The 25,049-nt window shown below is 45.5% G+C and overlaps 1 protein-coding gene across 1 annotated transcript in view; it reads left to right on the top strand.

Annotated features, from left to right (window-relative positions):
- Positions 1–25,049, top strand: part of LOC147683120 (inositol polyphosphate-5-phosphatase A-like) — a 419,584-nt gene that overhangs the window by 113,933 nt on the left and 280,602 nt on the right. The window contains exon 2 of the mRNA XM_086943599.1: positions 18,893–18,934. Coding sequence (XP_086799725.1) covers positions 18,893–18,934 — 42 coding nt within the window. The remainder of the gene's footprint in view (positions 1–18,892; positions 18,935–25,049) is intronic.

The raw sequence follows: 25,049 nt of genomic DNA, 5'->3' as shown, positions 1-25,049 counted from the left end.
TGTAACTGCATCATACAATGTGCACATGGAATTACTACAGACACCATGATGCACGCACGTAATGTCATCATAGGGCATGCACGTAATTTCATCACTGCCCATAAGGCACATTTGCAATTTCATAATGCACACTAGTAATGTCATCACACGGCAACATGGGGCAGGCATCAAAACCCTCCACTGCGTCCATCCAGGTGCACAGCAACCCGTGGGATGCAAAACCTACCTCCACAGACTGCCCCACTGCAAACAGGCGGGCCGGAATACAGGGAAAATGGCGCCAGAGGAAAGCAGCATGACGACCCGTGGCAGAACGCCCAGACACCCTTAGACGTGGTAGGCATACAGCAGGAAACACTGACCCAACACAGCCGCACTGCAGAGGCCACAGGGAGCCAGAACGCCGGAAGAGACCCTCACAGCCTCCCCACCCTACAGACACGCCCATTTACAACCTAAGGCAGCAGCCGAGGACACACACCATTCCTGCCCACCAGGACACGCCCCAAAGCCAGCTGGGGGCAAGCACGGCCACAAGAACACCGGAGCAACAAAAAAATACAAGGACCTGCCGCACTGCAGGCAGAGGAGGCCTCCCCCACTCACCTGTACGCCGGCCCCGGAACACCAAAGGCAGCAAGGCATAAAGATCGGGACGGCATTGAACACACCAGCGCCAGGAACACCCAGGAGAGAAGGAAGGGCCAAGATAAACCTCTCTGTGCGACCTCCCTAACTCCACCGGCACCGCACGGCAGGGAAGAGAGCCGCTGGAGCAAACGCACCATGCCTGCCCATAGGAGTGCTTCGAGCACAAACAAGCCGTGAGCGTGCACGCTCCCGAACTTCCGGTTTCAGGATGTGCATGCTCACAGCTGTGGGGCGGGACTTCCGTCTTTGCAAGAAGCCCGCGCCCATGGAGTGGATGGCCAAGAGGACCGGTGGCAGCAGAAGTGAGGAGTGGCGGCTCAGGCTGCTGATGCGGTAAGTGGGGCTTGGCACGTGTGTGTGTCTGCGCGTGTGTGTCTGCGCGTGTGTGTGTCTGCGTGTGTGTGTGTCTGCGCGCGTGTGTGTCTGCGTGTGTGTGTGTGTGTGCGTGTGTGTATGCGTGTGTCTTCGGCGGCCTGGAAAGTGCGTCCACAGAGCCTGGTCCACTCGTGCACCGCTCTATCTCCCTTGAGGAGCAACTCAGCGGCAATAGGTCTCGATGCCGAGACCTAAAAAGTAGCTCCCTAAAGTGATCTGTGGAGAGAAACAAGTAAAGGAAATACACTCCTGTGGAGGGACCAGCACTGGATGGACAAGGCAGGTCATCAAATAAGAAGCAAGCAAATGAGAGTGACAATACAGCCAACCAATAGTGAGCAATGGACAGGCTTTAGGTACACAGTAGGATCTTGGTAAGCTGACAATAGCTGTTTTGCAGCCAAAAAGCTTGTGATGTATTGTAGGTGCACCCTAAAATAGATAAAATCCTGTCCGGTGTTCCCACACATGGGAAATCTGAGAGCAAGAACACCGGACCTGTTGTGATAGGCCAGAGCAGTATCCCATCCAGGAATATTGCTACGCTTGACTTCTAATTGGCCACTTAACAGTAAATTACAGTTGATCAGAAGAAACTGCATAGGATTTACAGAACGGGGAGGGATAACTGGAGAGTCAAGGAAGGCACAAGCACTAGGAATGGCCTTTGAAAATGGAGAGTGCTCGAAACTGGGAAACAGGGAGGTGGCAAAGGTTGGAATTCCAGAGCCCCGGAAAGACCAGCATAAGGTCTTCAAAATAGACTCTAAAAGCTGATGACTAAACTTCTGCAGGGAACTACAGTACAGGTGAAAATCTGACCCATAAACTTGCACAATGCATTTGAAGCCTGAACCGGTAGACACCAGTGCCGGATTAAACCCTTTGTAGGCCCCTAGGCAGTTGAAATTTCGGGACCCCCTCGCATATTCTCTCCTAATACGGCTTTAATGTTAGCAACCAACAATTTTAATAAAACAGTTTTATTACACAAAACTAAACATTGGCAATTATTAATGTTTTTAAACAAAAATGAATTGGAAGAATTCAGGAAAGCTTGATAGTAATTTTCTTTTAAGACCAAATCAATATTTTTCTGATCCGTTGTCGCAGGACCCCTAAAAGGAGTGGGGCCCATAGGCAGGTGCCTACTTTGCCTATTTGGTCTATCGGAATTAGTAGACACACCTTTTAACAACCGAGATCGGGGGCTCCTAAATGCATAGCTAGGACAGGTAAGCCTGAAGCGAGCCTTCTTCCATTTCTTTTGTAGGCTGCGCCAAGCCACATCAACATTCCAAAAGACACACAATTGATGGACGGAATGCAGAACAAATCAAAACATTCACCCCCAGTCAAGAGATCTGGGTTAAATCCATCATTCTTTTGCTCACCATGCCACCCCAGTTTAGACCTGGCCATATGCAAATCAGTCTTGACCCTGTGCCTCTTGGGAAGAGTCCAGCCCGAACTGCCAGGCTTGGAACTCGATGGGGACAGATGTGTGCTCGACAGTTGATGAGAAGACAGTGGGAAGTCGGTTCTTCGATTGTTCCTGAGCCCGCCCTACCGATCTCATTTGATTCTTAAATAAAATACATACGTTTTACTTTATTTTGCGACACCATTATATTGCTACTTTATTTTGGCGGGGAAGGACAGGTTGGCAGGGGAAGTCAGTTCGATTGTTCCCTAGCCCGCCCGACCGATCTCATTTGATTCTTAATTAAAATACATACGTTTTACTTTATTTTTGCTACACCATTTTATCGCCACTTCATTTTGGCGGGGAAGGACAGGTTGGCACTCTGGTAGCAGTGCACGCTATAAAGAGACTGGCTGCTGTTGATCCTACACTGCACAGTGAGGTGGGCAAATAAACTTCGATTTGGGTGTGGTGAGATGGAATTGAATGGAGAAGACGTGCTGACATTCACAAGGAGGAGTGGTCATCTGTAGAATGGCATACTTCACAGCCTCGTGAATAAGATTTCTGTTTCAAACATCAATATTGAATTAGTAAGGGTGAAGTGTGGGAGCTACAAAATTATGTAAAAATACTAAAAAAACTGAACATGGCTCTCATAAATGTATATAAATATCTGGAAAAAAAGAAACAATTTTTTTGTTTAATCGCACAGTAATCAAGCCAAGTTTTAAGGAGCAAACACTTAAAAATATATAGCATAAGTAAATGTATAATTATACAAAAAATAATATTATAAGAAAGAGAACAGTGATCAAGACATTTAACATACTTTTTTTGTATATTGCCGAACCTGAATACAAGGCTAGCAAAGTTACCATGACATACTACAAGAAAATATTTATACATAACAACAATGGATGCAGTAAATAGACCATATTTTATTTAGACAATGCAGTTGAACCACCCATTTTGGGCCTCTGTGGGGAAAAATGCTCAAATGATATAAAACCTATTAATGGTAGCAATATCAAGGTTTACAGAAAGAAAGCATTGTTACTAACTTGCTTAAGAACAAGACGCCAAAGATTATTTGAGTATCACAACCTTAGAAAGGATGCCCCTGGGAATGTTACAGGAGATGCGTATGAGGAAGCATTGAAACGATTTGGCCAACACTTCACAAGCTAAATAAATTTGGTAGACCCCAAATGAAAAAATGAAAATATCGAACAGTACATAAATATGTTAAAACTACTGACAGTGGCAAGTGACTTTGGAGCCAAGACAGAACAAATAGTGAGAGACCAGTAAGTAGTGCTGTGCGAAGGCACTAAGGGGGCCATTATGATGTCTGGCGGATCGCCGCTGCTCGAACGGCGGTGGCGATCCACCCAACATCTTTTCCCGGCCACACTTCAATTAACCCCCACCATATTACAATGGCGGGGGGCACAGCGGCGGACGGTCTTTCGTTACGATTGCCTGCCGTGCGGTCCTGGGCCTGAATATGGTGGCGGTGCCAAGTAGGCACCGCCCGCCACATTAGGATATGTGCGGATGTTGGCCGCCATGGAAAGGCATGCAGGCTATGGCTGTGGGTGTTGGGGGGTGCTTATGGGTGGTACCTATCGTACCCCCCTGCATTTGCATGCACAAGGTGGCAGGCACCGCACGGTGCATGTCACGTTGTGCATGCAAATGCACAACTTGCATATTCAACATTGTGGCGGGTGCTGCTTCAGCTTGAAAGGTCAAATACAACTCCATCCTGATTATAAACTCCTCATTGCATTTAGAATAACAGACGGTATATTCCAGTTTAAAAGACTTCTATTTGGTGTGGAAGTGGGGACATTCATTTTTCAAAGACATATGCATAGGCTGTTTGGGGAAGAAAAGTGTGTTTTCAGGACAATACACTAGTCTATGGAAAACCCCCCAAAAAGGAACACATGAAGTTTAGGATTAACGGAACACTACTCGAAGCTTATATTTCATTACGGTACTGAGTCAGTCTCAGAAAGGGACAAGTATTGGAATAGGATCAAAAAAAGAGGGACACTTTTAATCATGTGAATAATCGGGTATTGCAAGAAAACCCACGATTTTAAAACCATTCAATTGAAATAAAACATCCTTAATGAAAGTGGATGCCACCAACTATGGATTAGGAGCAGTCCTATCTCAAAAAGGCAGTACATATGAAGAGGAGGTAATAGCTTTCACTTCCAGAATAGTGTCAGCAGCAGAAATAAATTATGCTGTGATAGAAAAAGAGCAATTGAATGAGTGTGGGAAACAGCTCGTTTCAACACCTACATGTGGGGCAAAATGTTCCAACCCCATACTGACCACTAGTCCCTATTTAAAGTGCTGGAAACAGGTGGGACAGATAAAGTTTCACCAAAATCGACAAGATCCGCAGCTAATATGCAATAATTACATTTTCACACTCCCTAATTACCAGGGTGACAAAAAAAATGAGCGGCTTGCTTGTCACGATTACTAGATTCAATGGAAAAAGAGGAAAAGGAAAAAAACTGTGAGATGATGGGCATGTGTCTAGAAGAGATTAATATATTATTATATAGCCATGACTGAACTGGGGTGGCAGAGTGGGCTAAAGAACGGTGATGGATTAAACCCAGATCATTTGACTGGGTGTGAGTGTTTGATTGATTCAGATGCTCCGTCCATCACCACCCCCTTTTGTACTGCTTTTGGCCGCCATAAGTGTGGCAGGGTATGCTCAGACGTGAGTCCCTTGCTCACTTTGCCACTGGATTCAGGCAAGCCGGGCTGAAGACGGCTGGAATGCCAGAAACCGGTCCTCGGAAGCTTGTTTCCGGTCCAGGGAAGACATGGCTTGGCAGTTCGGGCTGGACTGTTCTCATGAGGCACAGGGTCAGACTGATTTGCATATAGCCATGACTGAACTGGGGTGGCAGAGTGGGCTAAAGAACGGTGATGGATTAAACCCAGATCATTTGACTGGTTGTGAGTGTTTGATTGATTCAGATGCTCCGTCCATCACCACCCCCTTTTGTACTGCTTTTGGCCGCCATAAGTGTGGCAGGGTATGCTCAGACGTGAGTCCCTTGCTCACTTTGCCACTGGATTCAGGCAAGCCGGGCTGAAGACGGCTGGAATGCCAGAAACCGGTCCTCGGAAGCTTGTTTCCGGTCCAGAGAAGACATGGATTGGCAGTTCGGGCTGTACTGTTCCCATGAGGCACAGGGTCAGACTGATTTGCATATGGACATGACTGAACTGGGGTGGCAGAGTGGGCTAAAGAACGGTGATGGATTAAACCCAGATCATTTGTCTGGGTGTGAGTGTTTGATTGATTCAGATGCTCCGTCCATCACCACCCCCTTTTGTACTGCTTTTGGCCGCCATAAGTGTGGCAGGGTATGCTCAGACGTGAGTCCCTTGCTCACTTTGCCACTGGATTCAAGCAAGCCGAGCTGAAGATGGCTGGAATGCCAGAAACCGGTCCTCGGAAGCTTGTTTCCGGTCCAGGGAAGACATGGCTTGGCAGTTCGGGCTGGACTGTTCCCATGAGGCACAGGGTCAGACTGATTTGCATATAGCCATGACTGAACTGGGGTGGCAGAGTGGGCTAATCATTTGACTGGGTGTGAGTGTTTGATTGATTCAGATGCTCCGTCCATCACCACCCCCTTTTGTACTGTAGAAGAGATTAAAAGCGGAAATGAGGCACCAACTAGAAGTGAATGGGACACAAAAGTGGAGGAAGACCTGTTGATGAAAGAATTTAATGAAAGAATAATATAGGGATGGGCCACCAAAAGAAATACAGACATAGCTTCACGACCATATTGGAAAAGACAGGATAAATTATTTGTTCAAGAAGGTTTCATTTTGGGAGGAAGTAAATTGATTCCCCCAAGTAAATTGATTCTCCCAAGTAAATCAATAGATTTTCCACACCAAAGCCACCTGGTGAAAACCCTAAAAAAAAAAAGTAGGTTAAAAGGAAGTTGTTGGTGGCCCAGAATGGACAATGGATAAAGAAGTAGAAAAATGGATTGATAAGTGTACGGCATGCATTGAAAGTGAGAATCACCTATACACATGTAAAGCACGGTGCACAGCATTTGAGGTGACAAAAGAAATGTGGAAAAAATATGTTTGAATTGAACAGTCTCAATGTATGTTCTGCCCTCATTTCAAAGATACATAATAGTTGTGGTGGATTACAAGAGCAAGTTCGTAGAAATAAAGTTTAAGAAGGAAATCTCAATGATGTGCTGTTGAATCATGGAGGGAGAGTTCTATAGGGAAGGATTACCTGAGACAAGAATACTGTGTTCGAGGCATATGAGCTGCAGATTACACACTGTGCATAGATGGCCACCTAGTGTTGGGCCCGGATGTTTGCAGTTTGTTTTGTTGTAGAAAAGTCTTTGGAAGTCACGGGATAGGTGACTCCTCCTTTGGATGATACTGCGCATGGGCATCGGCTCCATCCCCAAATAGTTTTTTTCCGCCACCAGGCTCGGATGTGTTTCCAGCGCTCCGTGTTGGGACCGATTTCCTTCGACGCGCAATCCTCACCAACGTACAGAAAATCAGTTTCGAACACTTTCCCAGTCGACGCTACTCTTCAACACCGAACATTTCGATTCCGGTCATCGTCGACGGCCTTCGGGCCTAACTAGGGCTCGACTCCAGCTCATGGAAAGCACACCATTTAAAAAGTGTCCTCAATGTGGGTCGAAGTGTCCCCACTTCGACCTTCATGAAGTGTGTAACCTTTGCCTCTCCCCGGAGCATGAGGCCAGAGACTGTTCCGCTTGTGCCTCTTTCCTCTCCAAAAAGACTATCCGGGACCGAAGAGCTAGGAGAACAATGGCTCGATCTTCAGCTCTGATTCCGAACGACATCTTTGAAGAAGGCGTCGAAGTCCCAGAACAACACGACGTCGACAACAACTCCGAGGCAGAAGATTCAGAAGTCGAGGACATCACTCCAGCACAGTGGGTCGTAAGTAAGACCGTCGACCCCAACCCTTCCTCGACACATCCAAAGAAGGCCCCGGTCACACCCTCTCCCTCGGGTGCACACCGGCACACTGCTTCTACTGCCCCACCTTCGGGCCCGGCTAAGAAGCTAACTAAGCCTTCAAGCGATTCGGGCTCGAGTCGGCCTTCCCACGGTACCGGCACACACCTATCGGCACAGAAGAAGACAATACCACCGGCCCGCCAACATCCAAACCACCGGCGCCGAAGCCTACCGGTACTCCTTCGGCACCAAAACCCAGGTCGGAACCAAGCAAACCCGCTTCGGATTCAAAAAGACCACCGGAACCAAAAAAACCATTGGATCCCAAAAATATACCGGAGCCAAAAAAATCATCGGAGTCGAAAAAGACTCCTGCTTCTCCGGTTAAGGACTTTTCCTTAAAACAAAAGAAACCGCTTCGGTGCCGAAACCTCCCTCCACACCAAAAGAGACTTTTCCAAAAAAACTAAAGAAACCGCTTTGGTGCTGAAACCTCCCTCCGCACCAAAAGATCGGCCTCCTGCAGATGACTTATTTCATCCAGACCCTGCACAAAAGACTCTAGCTAAAGTTCCAATCACTGGGCAGCTAACTTTAGCTTCAAAAAAGCGGCCACTGGAAACACCAGCGCCAGCTCCTCATTCAAAGAAAAAGGACATGGCTACCTCGCCTTTAAGACTTCCTTCCCCTCCTCCTCCACATATACCATCACCACCTGCTCCCCTACCACAACATTCCCCTGCATCCTCTATCATGCAAGACTATGACAATAGGGATGATAGCTCTGATGATATAGGGGCTAACATAGATGATCCATCTATCCCTCCAGGTTCACCTGACCCGTGGGATGATTATAACACCCCAGACGTCCCAAATGTCCCTCAAGATGACATATACCCCTCAAGGCCTTCCCCACTAGAAGACACTATGGGTTTTAATCAGTTGATACACAGAGCCGCGTAATATCATGGAGTAGATATGCATACTGACCCTGTAGATGAAGACTTTCTAATGGATTCCTTTGACAATGCACAAAGGTCCTCATCAGACAATAACGCCCACAACAGCAAAGAACTATTTAACATCGTCAAAGAATCCACCAACCCCGCCGCCAGCTCCAACGACATCACCCCCTCTCAAGTCCTCTGCGACTCCCTCGCATCATTCTTCCATGACAAAATCGCCGACATTCATAACAGCTTTGACAACCAACCCGTAGACCAGTCCACCCCACTCACCTCCGAACCTACACCCCCTCTGAATAACCTTCACGAGTGGGACCCAATCACTACTGATGACACCATTCGCCTGATGAACTCCATCCACTCAGGATCCCCAACAGACCCATGGCCCCACCACATCTTCAACAAAGCAAACTCCATTATCGCACCCCATCTCCGAGACGTCATCAACTGCTCTCTCAACTCCGCCACATTCTCAGAAAGCTGGAAACACGCCGAACTCAGCGCCCTTCTGAAGAAACCCACAGCAGACCCAACTGAACTCAAAAACTACCGCCCCATCTCGCTCCTCCCATTCCCTGCCAAAGTCATTGGAAAAAGCCGTCAACAATCAGCTCGCCGCCTTCCTCGAAACCAACAAATCCCTCGACTCCTCACAATCTGGCTTCCGAGCCAAACACAGCACTGAGACCGCACTCATCGCAGCAACAGACAACATTAGAATACTTCTGGACAATGGAGACAGTCGCCCTCATCCTCCTTGACCTCTCTGCAGCCTTCGACACAGTCAGTCATAGCACCCTTATACAACGCCTCAACAACATCGGAATTCAAGGAAAAGCATTGGACTGGATCATCTCGTTCCTCGCTGGAATAACTCAGAGAGTCCGCCTCCCCCCTTTTAAGTCAGAGGCCACCGAAGTCATCTGCGGCGTCCCACAAGGATCTTCTATCAGCCCTACCCTCTTCAACGTATACATGAGCCCCCTCGCTACCATCGCACGTCAACACAACCTCAACATCATCTCCTACGCTGATGACACTCAACTGATCCTCTCACTCATCAAAGACCCAATCACCTCCAAAACCAACCTACACGAAGGGATGAAAGAAGTAGCCGAGTGGATGAAACAAAGCCGTCTTAAACTGAACTCGGACAAAACGGAAGTCCTCATCTTAGGTACATCCCCCTCCGCCTGGGACGACTCTTGGTGGCCTACGGCCCTAGGAAAAGCACCCATACCGACGGACCACGCACGGAACCTGGGTATTATCCTGGACTCCTCTCTCTCGAAGACCAGACAAGTCAACGCCGTCTCATCATCATGCTTCAACATCCTACGCATGCTCAAAAAAACATTTCACTGGATCCCCACCGAAACAAGAAAAACTGTCACCCACGCACTGGTCACAAGCCGACTGGACTACGGAAACACCCTGTACGCCGGTACTACCGCAAAACGTCAGAAAAAACTCCAACGCGTCCAAAACGCTTCAGCCAGACTCATACTAGACATCCCCCGCACAGACCACATTTCCGGTCACCTGAAAGACCTTCACTGGCTCCCCATCAACAAGAGGATAACGTTCCGTCTCCTCACCCACGCACACAAAGCCCTCTACGAACTTGGACCCGATTGCCTCAACACGCGCCTTTCCTTCTACACCCCCAACTGCCAGCTACGCTCGTCCAACCAAGCCCTCGCCGCTGTTCCGCGCATCCACAAAGCCACCATGGGAGGAAGATCCTTCTCCTACTTAGCGGCCAAAACATGGAACTCCCTCCCCATACACCTACGCCTTACTCAAAACCACCTAGCCTTCAGAAAACAGTTTAAAACCTGGATATTCGATAAGTAAACCTCCCCCCCCTTCCTCAAGCGCTTTGAGACCCGATAGGTATGTAGTGCGCTATATAAGTTTTTGACTTGACTTAACTTGACTTGACTCCTCATCCATTTTACCAATGCTTAAAGGAGTGATTAAGCATGCTCCTGAAGTCTTCAAGGACTCAGTCAGACCTCGGGTCATTAACCCTCGAATAGAGAAAAAGTATAAAGCTGCCCCTTCAGATCCAGCATATACTAAAGGTCCAGTACCACTAGACTCACTTGTAGTTTCCAACGCACGCAAGAGAGCAAGCTCACAAACATCAGGTGAAGCTCCCCCACTAGATAAAGAGTCTAAGCTACTTGACGCATCAGGGAAAAGAACTCCGTCTCAAGCAGCAAACATGTGGCGTATTGCCAATACACAAGCATTATTGGCCAGATATGACATGGCATATTATGACGAATTAGAATCATTAATGCAACACCTCCCTGATAAATACAAAGATAGAGCAAATGAGCTTATCCAAGAAGGGAAAAATATTACTAACACCTCTATTCGGTGTGCACTTGATGCAGCGGACACCGCCTCCAGGGCAGGTAACACCAGTGTTTTATTACGTAGACATGCCTGGCTACGCATATCAGGGTTCAAACCTGAAGTCCAAAGTGCTTTACTTAATCAACCCTTCGATGAGCAACACTTATTCGGACCCAATGTAATTGTATCACTTGAAAAAATGAAAAAGGATACAGATACAACCAAATCTATGGGAGCCCTGCAGTCGCAGGCTCCCAGACGTTCATTTCGCCGCTCATCTTATCGAGGCGCCACCAAAGGATACTCTTCAGACACACCTTCCATCTCATACAAAGCCCCTACACAATCCATCTATAGTAAGGGCTACCAAACAGGAGGTTACAGGGGTAACCATAATAAAGGCTGAGGTAAAAACAACAACTCCCGCTCTGCCTCTACCCCTGCCCAATGACTCCCCTTCCCCCGTCCCATTCCACTCCTGTCGGGGGAAGACTACAACAATACCTACCAGCATGGGAAAACATCACATCAGACAGGTGGGTGCTTCAAATAATTCAATCCAGTTACTGTCTAGAACTCCACCCAAAACTGTATATCCAGCAATTCGGGGGTCCCCAGAAACGTAATAACTCCCTCTCAGACTTATCGTAAGTCATTATGCTGTGGTGTGTCTAAATCACAGAAGCTTATACCATCATAGTCCACCCAGTGTGCATGAAAAATGTGTGGAGCAGGAAGAAGGCACCTCACGGTAGTAACACCAAGGGGACTGCTAGCTGGTACTCGTCAGCAAGTCCGCTTATTATCATCGGTTACCTCCTTTCCGTTGAAAAAAGGAAACGTGTGTGTGTCTTGCACTGCACTTACTCAGGTCCAAAGCTAAGACCTCTGTGTACCTTCCAGTCTATCACTTCACACATGTGGACCAAGGATCGCCACAATGGGTCCGCAGACGAGACCAGACTCAGATGACTTTTATAGTAGTAGTTGACCTCACCTCTGCGTCATCCTGGTAGAATGAAGATGCAGTTACATTGTGTAACACATTGCTGCTGTCTTTTAACTTCAACACCTTCCTGGCTGAACTTAATCCCGGAGTTTCTTCCTGACCCCCACTTTCCATAACTATCCCCTTCCTCTTCACACAGGGGTTGCTGCCAGATGTCACATTAGCTCAGCCAGTCAGTGCTCTAATTCCGGTGCTTCATTTGTAAGATAATAAGTGACGGTCCCAAAGTTTTGTTCAGATGCCCTTGCCTGCTGCTATCGACGGCCTGGGTTGGGTTCCAAATACCAAGGGTGCATATTGTGTATTCTACCACCACCAGACACCACTCAAGTTCTCTGTCTCACTCATGCAGTTTCTTTTTCATCCGTGCTCTATCTCTTTGTCACTGTTTTTTCAGTTTTTCTCTTCCTCCCTTGTATCTTTAGCTCTCTCGTGCTCAGGATCAAAGTTCATTAGGAAAAATAAGTGCCGGTCCCCAAAAATGAGTGCCTGTGGGCCCCACTTGCAACCACCGGCTCAAATTAGGCACTGTCTGATTCACATCTCCAGTTGGAGATTCCTTCAGTAATCTGATGTACTGTAAACTAATTCAAGCAGGTCCCTTTTACAGTATATTGTAAAGCAATATGAATAATTAAATGCGTCCATACTAGTGATTAGCAGGGCGATTCCGCCTGATTGATTGATGCTATCTAGGGATAATTTTTAAAGTGTCAGTCATTCTGTGTCAGGACCAGAGGCGAGGATTATCCTTTACTTTCTTCCTTTATTTTCGACAGCAGTCGTGTAAAGCAAACAAACTGCCTTTTCCATGAAGACTAGGGAAAAACAACAAGTGAAAAACAACCTATCACAGCACAGCATTGTCGGTATTAGTCCTTAGTCGGCCTCTATACTCTACGACCCTTCTTTGCTGCTCCAGAAGCCGCAGTTTATTTATTTATTTATTTGAAAGTTTTATATAGCGCGAACAAGATCTTTGCAGATATCAGAGCGCTTTACAAAGCCGGGAATGCCAGCAAGAGAGTGGGGTTACACATGATAAGTGGGAAGGGTAGGTACGTGAGGGAGCAAAGTAGTACAGCACATCAATAATACAAATATAACAGTTAAATGTGTGCATAGATAGTCAGTAGCGTCAGTAATACAGGTGAAATACATAGTCATATAGTTCGAACAGAGAGTTAAATGTGTGCATAGATAGTCCGTAGCAACAATAATACAGGTGAAATACATAGACATAGAGTTCGAACAAAGTAATACAGGTCGGTGTAGGGTCTTTCCAGATCCACACTAATAGGTCAAGTGTATTTGGCCATAAAAATAGCTTTTACTCCTTTCTTAAAAAGTGTGAAGGAGGAGATGAGCCTGGTTTCAGGAGGAAGTGAGTTCCAGATCCTGGGTGCCATTCCTGAGAAAGAGCGTTTATAGGTTTTTACCTTCCGGAATCTTCGAGGTTTTAGCAGAAGATTGTTTGTGCCTCTAATGTTTCTAGAGCCGCCAGAGTTAAGTGCTCTCTCTTTACACATCTGCAGTTAAGTGTTCTCATGCGCTTTTCGGTCCAAGATCTCCTTAGCCGGAGATCACAGAACCACTTGCCATCCTGCCCGCCTGCCCCAAAGTTTTACGCACCATGTGCGCCTGTATTGATTATATCCTGCCATACAGGCTCTGATTTTGGAAATGCCCTGAAGAGAGGCCTGTAAAAAATAATGTATTCTGAGGATCTGCGGGTAACTAGTGTCCTCTTCAGGCTTTAGAAACGGGTCCAGCTTGGCCCCATCAAGGAGTATATGAGTGTGTGACTGCTGTCCTCCACAGGCCTCAAAACTAGTCCCACGGAGCTCACTAATACATACTGGCAACCCCAGTTAAAGATTACTCTGACCATGCAAAGCTCTTCGGAGTCTCCAAATGAAGATGAATACATGTCCTGTCTCCCCTTAGTGACGTATTTTATGAGGTGATCGATGCATCAGTTTGCAATGTGGTTTCATATGCCGTTACCCCTGTGGAATGTGAACTGATGCCCTTAGAGCAGAATGCCAGGCAACTCCTGTTTGACAGGAAGTCCCTCTTACTAATCTTAGAGGGCTTCCCCCCCACCTCCCGCTAAGTTCTTTGGTAAAAAGAATCACATGGATGACGTCGACCTTGGCTAATTCGGTAAGCTAAAAAAAGCTTTTCTGGTTACCCCCACAGGGCATCAGACGTCCCTGACAATTCCCGACCTCCCTGCTGGAGAGGCAGCAACCCCAGATACTCTCCAACAAGACACTCAAGATGACATTTCCCCGGGAAACTCTGATGAAGACCATGGCATCCCTCGTCTGAAATCCTGACTACTGACCCTGGGGACTCGGAGCCCTTAACTGAGGATTCCATCTCGGTTTTGGATATGCTGAACCCAGAAGACCTCCTACATCCTCATTCCTCAGAGGCGCTCCCAGGAGCGAGAGTGGCCACTTATGTGGAGGACAGATTTCCCAAGCCATTGGAGAAAGACATTAACACTTTAAGGGTAAAATGCCCCTATCCATCCCTGGGTGGCAGAGTGGCTCAGACCTTGGATATAGTTGCTAAGAGGATCACGTGTTTGGCTAAGTATATCCTCAACCCCAAGAAAGGCAGTCACTTCTGCTATTCAGCCTCTATTAGAGGTCAAGAAGCAAAGCGGGTCCATTGCCAGAACATCTCCAGGTTCAGGAGTTTCTTCCTCTTCAGAGGACAAGACCCCACTGGATCACATGGTAAGAATTCACCCTTCTTCCCAATTAAAATGTTAATGTTAACTGCTACTTCTATAGCGCATAATCACCATTAGGTCTCTTAGCACTTTGAGAGAGGGGTCCGATACCCACTGCAGTCCCCAGAAACATGCGTAGCAGATGATTAGATTGTGTCCAACGCCGCCCTGAACAGGAACGTTTTAAGGCGTTTCCTGAAAGGGAGGACAGCGCGTTCCTTGCGGACACTGACAACAGACACCTGGGTATTTCAAATGGTTCGAGGCTTCTACTGCTAGTTCTACTGCATCCCATACAGCTTCGCCAGCCAGATCAGCTGGTGTTCTAAGAACATGATTCTACTCTTATAGACAAAGAAATATCCGCCTTGTTGGGAAAAGGACCGGTACACCCCAGGAGTGGTTTTCAGCAACATTTTTCTGGTGGAGAACTAGGACGCTGGACATCTCCCGGTAATCAACCTGCAGGAATCAACGAGTGGCTGGTGTTTCGCTACTTCAAAATGGAGGAAATCCATTTTCTGAGGGATAGCAAGGTTGGATTTGAAGGACGCTATCTATCAGTCCACATCTTCCCTTCACATTGAAAATTCCTGCAATTCCTATGGAACTCTCGCAATCAGACTCACTCTACCGTTCGATCTCTCATCAGCCCCCTAGTGCTTCACCAAGGCTCTCTGACTAGTGATGGAGCACCTCCATGCTCAAGGGATCATTGTCTACCTAGATGACATTCATCTGATCGATCAGAATAGCTCATCCCTAGTAGAGAACCTGCAACAAACCATATCCTTGTTTCAGAACCTGGGGTTGATGTTAAACGAGAATAAATCAGCCTTAGTCCCTTCTCAGCGGGTATCATTCCTGGGCTTCACCATCGATTCGGTGTCAGAAACCCTCAGTTTCCCAACCAGGAAGATGACAAAGATCAACAGCTTGGGAAATGTCTGACGAAGGTCTACACGTTGTAGCATCACATTTCTTATCTGATGAGCCTTCTATCAACCTCCATACAAGCCATCATCACCTCTACACTTCAAGGTCGTTTAACGCCTGAAGGCCTACCATCTCAGGAGGGGTCATACCTACTTACAGAAGGTGCCGCTCTTGACCGAAGCCAAAGAGGAAATAGAGTGGTGGGTTGCCTATATGGAGGGTAGGAATGGGAGAGCGATCTTTGACTTCAATGCGGATCTCAGCATTTATTAGGACACCAGCAAGACAAGATGGTAAAACCGCTGCGGTGAGTCATCTACAGGTGGAAAATGGTCAATTCAAACACAGCAAATACATATAAATTGCCTGGAACTTCTCGCAGCCTCCTTTAGAGTGCAGTGCTGGACCAGAGGCAGAATTCAGGGCCTGGTCCTTCTGAAAATGGACAGTGTGATGGCAGTGCTTTACATCAATCACCTCAGCTGCACAAAATTCAAAGTCCTATCCTACTTAGCCAAGAACCTTTCCTAGACTGTCAATTCTCTTTGATGGCAGAGTACCGGGTGCTTCCAACAAAGCAGGGTATTGGCAATAAAAAAAACTACGAGCTGTTGGAAACTCAAGGTGGAGATCTTCAAATGGATCTCGGCACCATGGGGCCCCTTTATGGTCGATCTGTTTGCCTTGAGAATACAACATCCACTGCTGCTTCCTCTGGAGGCCGGTCCTTATTGCAATGATGCTGGACGTTTTCTTCAAAGAGTGGAACTCGGAACTGGAATATACGTTTCCACCATTTGCCATGATAATGAGAATGGTGGCGGCAGCAGTCGAATATATTAGTGGTGACCCCAAATTGGGATCTAAAGTGTGGTTTCCGGTTCCTCTGGATCTTTCCTTGGATTTTCCAATCCGACTCCCCCTTCTCACAGATCTGGTCCTGGAGCTGTCGGGGAACATTTATCCCTTGGTAACACACAACACACTGTATCTTAAAGCATGGCAGTATACAGGGTTGTTGGCTGGCAAATCCCAGACCTTTCGAACCTCGCTCAATCACAAGATTTGGGCTGAGGGAACAGTTAGACTATACAAATCAGCTTGGTCACAATGGTTGTGGATCTCCTGGGGGCAGATATAGTCCATAGCCTCAATTTTGTAGCACACATGGTTCAGAAAGGGATGGCTTAAAAATCTGTGAACACATTTCCATCAGCTATTTCTACAGGTCACCTTCTAGTTTAGGGCCTTCCAGTCGCTAAACAACTGATGATTCTGAAACTGTTAAAAGGCATCTACCAGTCCCTTCCTCCGGAACCAAGATATTCTACCATTTTAGACGTAGATAGAGTAGCAATTACTTTTATCTTGGGAAAGTAAGAATTATCTTTCCCGGAAGGTGCTATCCGCCAAGCTGGTGATGCTGCTGTTCTTGGTATCCTGTAGAACGGATTTGGATATCCGAGCCCTGGATTTTATCAAGTAGTGTTATCACCCCAGCCTCTTGCCTATCCTTTGAGGATTGTTAGAATTTGTGTGTGGTGCATTGCATCAAAGCCTATGGAAGTTTTAAAGAGGAATTTCACTCTTCAGGATAGAGATTATTTGCTATCGGGAAACTTCATAAGGCAGTTTCATCCTAAACCATCGCCAGGTGGGTTCGAAGGCTCATGCAGGAAGCAGGCAATGACACTAAGATATTCGGTGACCATTCAGCAAGGGGTGATATTGGGCGCTAGACTAGAGGATACCATGAATGTGGCAGACTCGTCTTCGGACTCAAGCTTTATAAGGTTTTGTTTCAAACATTAGTAGTCAAGAAGCTTTAAACTAGCATAATCCTACCCTCTGGTCCTGACATAGAATCTGAGACATTTTAAGGCATGGGGATATTGGACTATGGCCCAGTGCCCCAGCTTTTGAAGAGGCCCCTGATAGAGCCAGCGCTGTTCTGTAGAGTCGTGATGTGATGACCTTGAGTAATTAGTAAAAATATTGTTTTAAATACCTTTTTCCCTTAATTTATTTTTAATGTGGATGATGTGTGAGAGCCTGTTACAGACATGTTGCAGAGAAATGTTGTGTTTATGTTTCATGCAACATCCATAAAAAAGGTATTGTAGATTAAAACAAGATCTCACATTTGAGAAATGGTAGGGTGTCACAGAGATTATTTGCAGTAATATTAGTGACCTGCTGCTGTGTTACAATAATAAAAACAAATACCACTCTCTAACACATTTAGAATTTGGACGAGTGTGCCTGTGCACTGTCAGGATACTGGCCAAAGAGGGCATGAAAGAGCTGAAATTGGCTCATAAATTCAAAGCTGCTCCGAACAGGGGTCCCCAAAATACGTTTGGCCCTGGGCCCTCAAAATCCTTACGATTTCCCTGCATACAATATAAATTTTCCAAGCCAAGTTAGCAGAGAGTTTCAATTCTATTAAGGACTCGGAGGCAAGAATTACTCCTTCCCAGGGATCAAGGGTAGATCCCCCACCTGAAGAGAGAAATGAGGAAAGATAAATGGAATAAGCTTTCAGAGTAAGCAAGACTTTCTGACAAACGGTTACATGCAATTTGATGCAGTATTTTATTGGACATTTAAGTTCTTCCCAGAATGGATCCTTCTTTATGTGTATTAAATACTATGACGGTATAATGTTGTTCAGTGCTTACGGGAAGAACGCTTTTACTTGTGGTAATACTTCCCTTTCGTTATAGGGAATGACACCTACAAACAAGAGTGATGGAAGTGGATATTTCAACACATGTCACAGAAAGAAAGAGGATTGTAGAGGCTTATAAAGCACTTTTATGGACAATGATGGGCTATAATTGGTTGTTGTTCACTTGTAGTATTTCCCTAGTTCTCATGGGAAATATAGTTTGTTTGCTTTATGTGGCTGCTTTAGAAAACAAAGGAATAAAGTAAAGCAGAATCTTCGCCTGAGTCTTTACTAGAATTAAAACATTCAGTTATGATAGCTAGGAAATTTTATATTTATGTAGTCTGATGTGTGTATTTTTTGCCCCTTACTGTACCTGCTGGGTGTGTGTGTGTAAGTTGCATGGATGCGGCACAGTCTGTACCTGTTACTCTGTGTGGTGGGGGTAGCTTGCTACTCTGCTGTACTCAACCAGTGGACTAGTGAATGTGTCCTGCTCCTGTCTCATTGTATCAGGTCTTTGTGTGAGTGATGGTTGCACTGCCACTTATGCTTAACAGGTTTTGTGTAAAGGTGCTGCTACAGATGCTGTGTTGTTTGCTTTGATGACTTGGGCAAATGGTGCTCACAAAACCTTTGGCTTTATAAATGTTTGTTTTTGTCTGTCTCAGGCAATGTTCGCTCAATAATGTTTTTGTTTTTGTTTTCCCAGTCTGCAGATCTCCAGCAAAAATGGCTGCAAGAATTCTACAAGGTAATAGTACACCTGTTCCAACACCCTTAACAGTCTGCTCCCAGGACCCGTCAGTTATCCTTTCATCCCAGGACCTCTCCATTTTCGTCTAAACCCACAGCTCTTTAATAATTGGCTGCCCATAGGATCTCACCATGATTCTTTGGAACGGTTGCCCTCCATAATTTTCTGTTGTCGAAGATCCCTCCCCCCTCCCCCCACCCCAATAATCGTTTGTGTCCACGATTCCATCGAATCTTCTGCCCCCAAGATTCCTTATAATACTTTGATACCAGGACACAACATAATCCTTCGTTAGCAAGCCACCCCATAATCCTCTGATTCCATGGCCGTACTGTAATACCCAGCTCTGACTCCCCACTAATTTACTTCCAGGGCCCTCTTAACTGCTAACTAGACATTTTCTCCCAGGATACTTGGATAATTATCTGCTCCAGGGTCCTTCCACAATGATCTATACTAGTTGAAGGTCCCCTCCCTTAACCTCAGCTGTCAGTGCATCACAATATCAACTCCCACCTAAAACCTCCATTACCTCCTGTTCCAGAGACACTCTGTAAACCCTGCAACCCCCACAGCCAGTCTGGTATCCATTGCTTCTAGTTTACTTCCATGATCCCCTGCTTTTAGGATCTCATACAAATTACTGCTGCATGGTCTTTTTGTAATCTGCTGTTCCCGCTTTCATCAACCAGTGTCCTTAAATAATTTCCTGATCCTATGTTCTGCTGAATAATCCATTGCTGTCATGACCCTTGTAAAATCTGCTGCCCCTTGCATGACACTATAATCCCACCATCCTATGCTCATGCATAATTCTCTGCATTGTCCCACATAATTTCTAGTCCCAAAGCTCATGAAAACTCCCTCTTTCTTCTTCTTTGATGTTTTCCATTCCCAACCTTGCGGGCACCCTTCCAGGATTGTAAACTTCTTCTATATCTGTCCGTTTAGACCTGGGTCCTAGTATGCATGTATGTGTCAGAGGTGACTCGTTCCTTTCCCAGTTTGTCTTCATAGCCTCACCAATAACTTTTTTTCCAATGACTTGTGTGGATCCGAGCTTGCTTTTCTCATACTCAGGGAAGTCTTAATGCTGAGCCATGCTCTTATACCTCTTGAACACTTTTGGATCCTTTGTCACTCTTTACCTGTCCTTTTCCTATCTTCAATTTGGGGTAGCTTAAGTCACAAATCTACAGCTTTAAGCAATGTGTGTTAGGAACGTACAGTTTGTAGTAACTGATCCACATAACCTATGCACATGTTGTTTAGGAAACAGTGATCTAGTGCCCACCTGAGCTCTATCTACTGCCATCAGTAGGGAATAAATCCAAACCCACCAAACTTGCATGTAAAATAAGGCTCTGCCGATGCCAGATTTCAGCATTAGAGAGAAGTGTCATGAGGTGCATCTGCTGGGTCCTAGAATGCCCATCCCCGCACACGAAGATCACTCTCACTGGACCTGTGCAGCTGGTCAGTGTAACCCCAGGGAAGTTGACTGTGCCTGGTCAGGTGACTTTTTTACTTCAATTCCAGACAACCTTTTGCAACCAGATCCTGCTGTCATGGTCAAGGGAAGGTGTGTGAAGCACAAATTAGCTGAAGGCCCTTCAGGATGCAAACACTCTCTCACAGCAGAGTTTGTTGCTCCAACAACAAGCATTTGCAATGCAGTAGGTCTCGCATTTACGCAAGTTTAAGCTATCAGTATTGTAATTGACATGCCTTTCATTTATGTTTAAAAAATGAAAACAAAAATAAAAGGCATTGTCATTTTAATGTCAATAGCTCAAACTCGCGTAAATGCGAGAGCTATTGCATTGCAAATGCTTGTTTTTTTGCTTTCATGAATTTTTGATTTTTCATTTAAGTTGTGGTTAGTTGACATAGCCTTCTGGGGTACAGCATTATGGAAAGGAAAAATGATTCTAAACATTCTACCACACCAGAAAGCATGCCCCTTAATACAACCTAATCCATGAAAAGATTTCCATTTTACGAAAAGACAGACAATTGTTTGAGCGTCTAGGAAAGAGTAGCTTAGAGTATTGTGCAGCTAAGTAAACAGTTGTGTCCTTCAGTTGTGGCCCTTCTGATTGTAGACACTGGCAGAAGATCAAGGATCTAGATATCAGAGAGCACCTAAAAACACAACACAGAAGGCTAGAGGAATTGTGAGCCAGCCAGAACAACGATTACCTCTGCGTTTAATTCGCGCCGGCGGGGGAAACCACCACTCATTTTTGAGGATTGGACTTTATACTTCATGAGTGAGAATAACAAGGACCCCCTGTTTGACCAGTTAAGGGAAATTCCTAGGTCAGGGACATGACATGTGAAAATAACAACCTAGGCAATTTACTATTTGCTTGTCAAGTATAATAGCGGGGAGGCAAAGAAAATAGTGACATAAAAAATTATTGCTTTGTATTGGTTCCGTAGAGTTAACAAATAGAATATACACATTAAAAAATACACATTGCTAAAAAAATGTATAACTCACAAGGAGGAGCTACAACATCAACAATAAAATTCATAAATTCATACAATTACAAACAAGACTGAAAATTAGTTTTCAATGGAAAGACACAAAAGTGGCACAATATTGTTATCTCAGAGATAACAATATTGTGTATGAATTTTTGAATTTTATTGTTGATGTTGTAGCTCCTCCTTGTGAGTTATACATTTGTTAACTCTACAGAACCAATAAAAAGCAATCATTTTTTATGTCACTATTTTCTATGCCTCCCTGCTATTATACTTGACAAGCAAATAGTAAATTATCTAGGTTGTTATTTTCACACTTTATACATCATGACCAGAGTTTGACCCAAAGATATGAAGCGAAAAAGCAGAAAGGAAGAGAAACAGAGCAAAACAGTCACAAAGGAAGAACGTCTGTTTAACTGACTTCTCCAGGTCAACACAATGGGGTAACCCAGTGTCCCTCAGAGCCTGAGTAAATATATAATGAACTACAATGGCTCTGTTGGGGAGCAATAATTGCTTTGTTGATCAAGATCATTAAAGATATTTAGAAATATGGAAACTTATATTCACTTAAAGAATCCAGTGACAAATCAATGTGATCAACAAACCCCAAAACAGGTATCAGAACACCATGAAAAAAGTGAAAACTAAACGTACTTGCTAGAAAATTATTATAATAAAATTTTTCATCAAATAATCAGGACTGTACATTAGTTCAAGCTGTCCAAGAAAGACAAAATGCAGAAGTGACAAGTGTTTCAGCGTGACATCAGTGCTCAGTGCAGGTGACAAAGTGCATATGTACAATTGTGAAACTATGTACAAATATATACAATTCTCATGAATGGTCAGAACAAAAATTGTAGAAATCTCTCTGGTAAGGGCTAAATTGCTCCACACTAGGACCCAGAGATCTCTAAGACTGAACGAGGTTTAGTGTCGACGTTTCGACCCTAGCAACGCATAACTGATGTGTCGCGGCGGGTCTTCATCAGGACAAGAGGACAGTCACAGATGTGGGGAGGCGTCCTGCATAGTGGGGGGGGGGGCGCGTACAGGTTGATCTGTTGGAATCAGGAAAGACACAGTGCGTCACTGTCACTGAGCAAAAATAAGGCTACTCTCCAAGGGAAAACAATAGAATCAGCGCCAATATCCTATGGCTAACTCGGAGGTCCAAAAGGGGGTGGTGATGGACGGAGCATCTGAACCAATCAAACACTCACACACAGTCAAGAGATATGGGTTTAATCCATCACCTTTCTTTAGCCCACTCTGCCACCCCAGTTCAGACATGGCCATATGCAAATCAGTCTGACCCTGTGCCTCATGGGAACAGTTCAGCCCCAACTGCCAAGCCATGCCTTCCCTGGACCGGAAACAAGCTTCCGAGGACCAGTGTCTGGCATTTCAGCCGTCTTCAGCCCGGCTTGCTTGAATCCAGTGGCAAAGTGAGCAAGGGACTCACGTCTGAGCATACCCTGTCAACTTATGGCGAACAAAGTGGTACAAAAGGGGTTGGTGATGGACGGAACATCTGAACCAATCAAACACTCACACCCAGTCAAGAGATCTGGGTTTAATCCATCACCGTTCTTTAGCCCACTCTGCCACCCCAGTTCAGACATGGCCATATGCAAATCAGTCTGACCCTGTGCCTCATGGGAACAGTCCAGCCTGAACTGCCAAGCCATGCCTTCCCTGGACCGGAAACAAGCTTCCGAGGACCGGTTTCTGGCATTTCAGCCGTCTTCATCCCGGCTTGCTTGAATCCAGTGGCAAAGTGAGCAAGGGACTCACGTCTGAGCATACCCTGCCAACTTATGGCGAACAAATCGGTACAAAAGGGGGTGGTGATGGACGGAGCATCTGAACCAATCAAACACTCACACCCAGTCAAGAGATCTGGGTTTAATCATCACCGTTCTTTAGCCCACTCTGTCACCCCATTTCAGACATGGCCATATGCAAATCAGTCTGACCCTGTGCCTCATGGGAACAGTCCAGCCCGAACTGCCAAGCCATGCCTTCCCTGGACCCGGAAACAAGCTTCAGAGAAAAATTTAATAATAATAATTTTCTAGCAAGTACGTTTAGTTTTCACTTTTTTCATGGTGTTCTGATACCTGTTTTTGGGTTTGTTGCGCACATTGATTTGTCACTGAATTCTTTAAGGGAATATAAGTTTCCATATTTCTAAATATCTTTAATGATCTTGATCAACAAAGCAATTGTTGCTCCCCGACAGAGCCATTGTAGTTCATTATAACTGGCTACTCAAGGCACATGCTACCCGAGTGAATCATTACTTAGTGACTGTGAGAGCATAACTGCATGAAGAGGGCCATTAGATGCTGCTACTAAGAAACAGCCTAGCACCCTGCCTAGGATAGCGCTATGAATATATCTCTGCCTTCGACCCTGTAGGGCCCGGCTTTCTCAAGGACAGGTTTGCACTGCACAAATATCACATATACACATACAAAGAGCCAAGCTTTTACTTCTCAGTATTTGGTCATCTTGCTCCCAAATTGAGGCATACAGTGAAAACACACACTTAATTACACCAGTTATAAGGTCGGAGTATCATGAATTTCTGCATTTGAACAGGACGAAGAGGAGCAGTTCTGAAGGAAAGGAAGGCTCTATCTGCATAAACTGATTCTCCTCTGAAGCGCCATCTTGGAAGATACTCTGTGATCGTGGAAATGCTCCTAGGTGCACCTACTCACTATCATAACTTAAACCATCTGTGAAAAGTTGGCCTGATATATGATGTCTCCAATTCTGGGGGCACCTTGTATCAGTCCAAACAATCCCTTATGGTGGTGGTTGTAAGTCAACCGTATAGACAAGCTATCCTAGGGGTAGCATGGACTAAGCAGCCTTCAGGCTAAACTCAAGAGGGCATGTGAAGCCAGCTGTTTTACCAAATACAATCCTGTAATATCAAATGAAAGGACACCACACAAGTTATATATTATAAAAATATATGTATTTATTGCTAGAATAATCCTTTATACTCTTTATGAGTCTAGAAGCACAAGCGTTTAAACAAAAGCACAGTAAACATATGAAAGTTGCACAATTATGGATGAGGCTGGGGGCCACTCAAACCATATACTAAAATAGTGGTATAAGTATCACTAATCGAACAGTGGTAAGGCCTGGGGCCTTGGGAATCGCTGGGGCTATTCGGGACTAACAGTGATGAAGTCGGGAAAAGCCTGCGGGACTCGGGTGCAGCGCTTAAAGCACACGCATGCACCAATGCAAAGTCAATGGTGCGTAAAAGTTATCGAGTTACTGTTTTAAGAGTCTTCCGACTGGACTAGAACTACCAAACTTTAGACTTAGACACTAGAGGTGTATACCAATACAGGAGCACTTGCGTTCATGAGTTACCTCACCCACAGGAAGCGGGTGCATAGGTGCCAAAGTGTGTCGGGTTTCGTCACGCAGTTCGATGGTGCCTGGAGATGAAGATGCTGCAGGAGTCCGGTTGGATCCAAGGGTGGATCGAAGATGTAGAGTACCTGAAAGCAGAGGGGACAGAGTCTGGGTCACTCAGCAGTGACCAGGGTGGAACCAGGAAGAAACCAGGCAATGTCGGGCG

Source organism: Lissotriton vulgaris, chromosome 11 (assembly GCF_964263255.1).
Source record: "Lissotriton vulgaris chromosome 11, aLisVul1.2, whole genome shotgun sequence".
Lineage (NCBI taxonomy): Eukaryota > Metazoa > Chordata > Amphibia > Caudata > Salamandridae > Lissotriton > Lissotriton vulgaris.
This window is presented reverse-complemented; position numbering and strand designations above follow the sequence as displayed.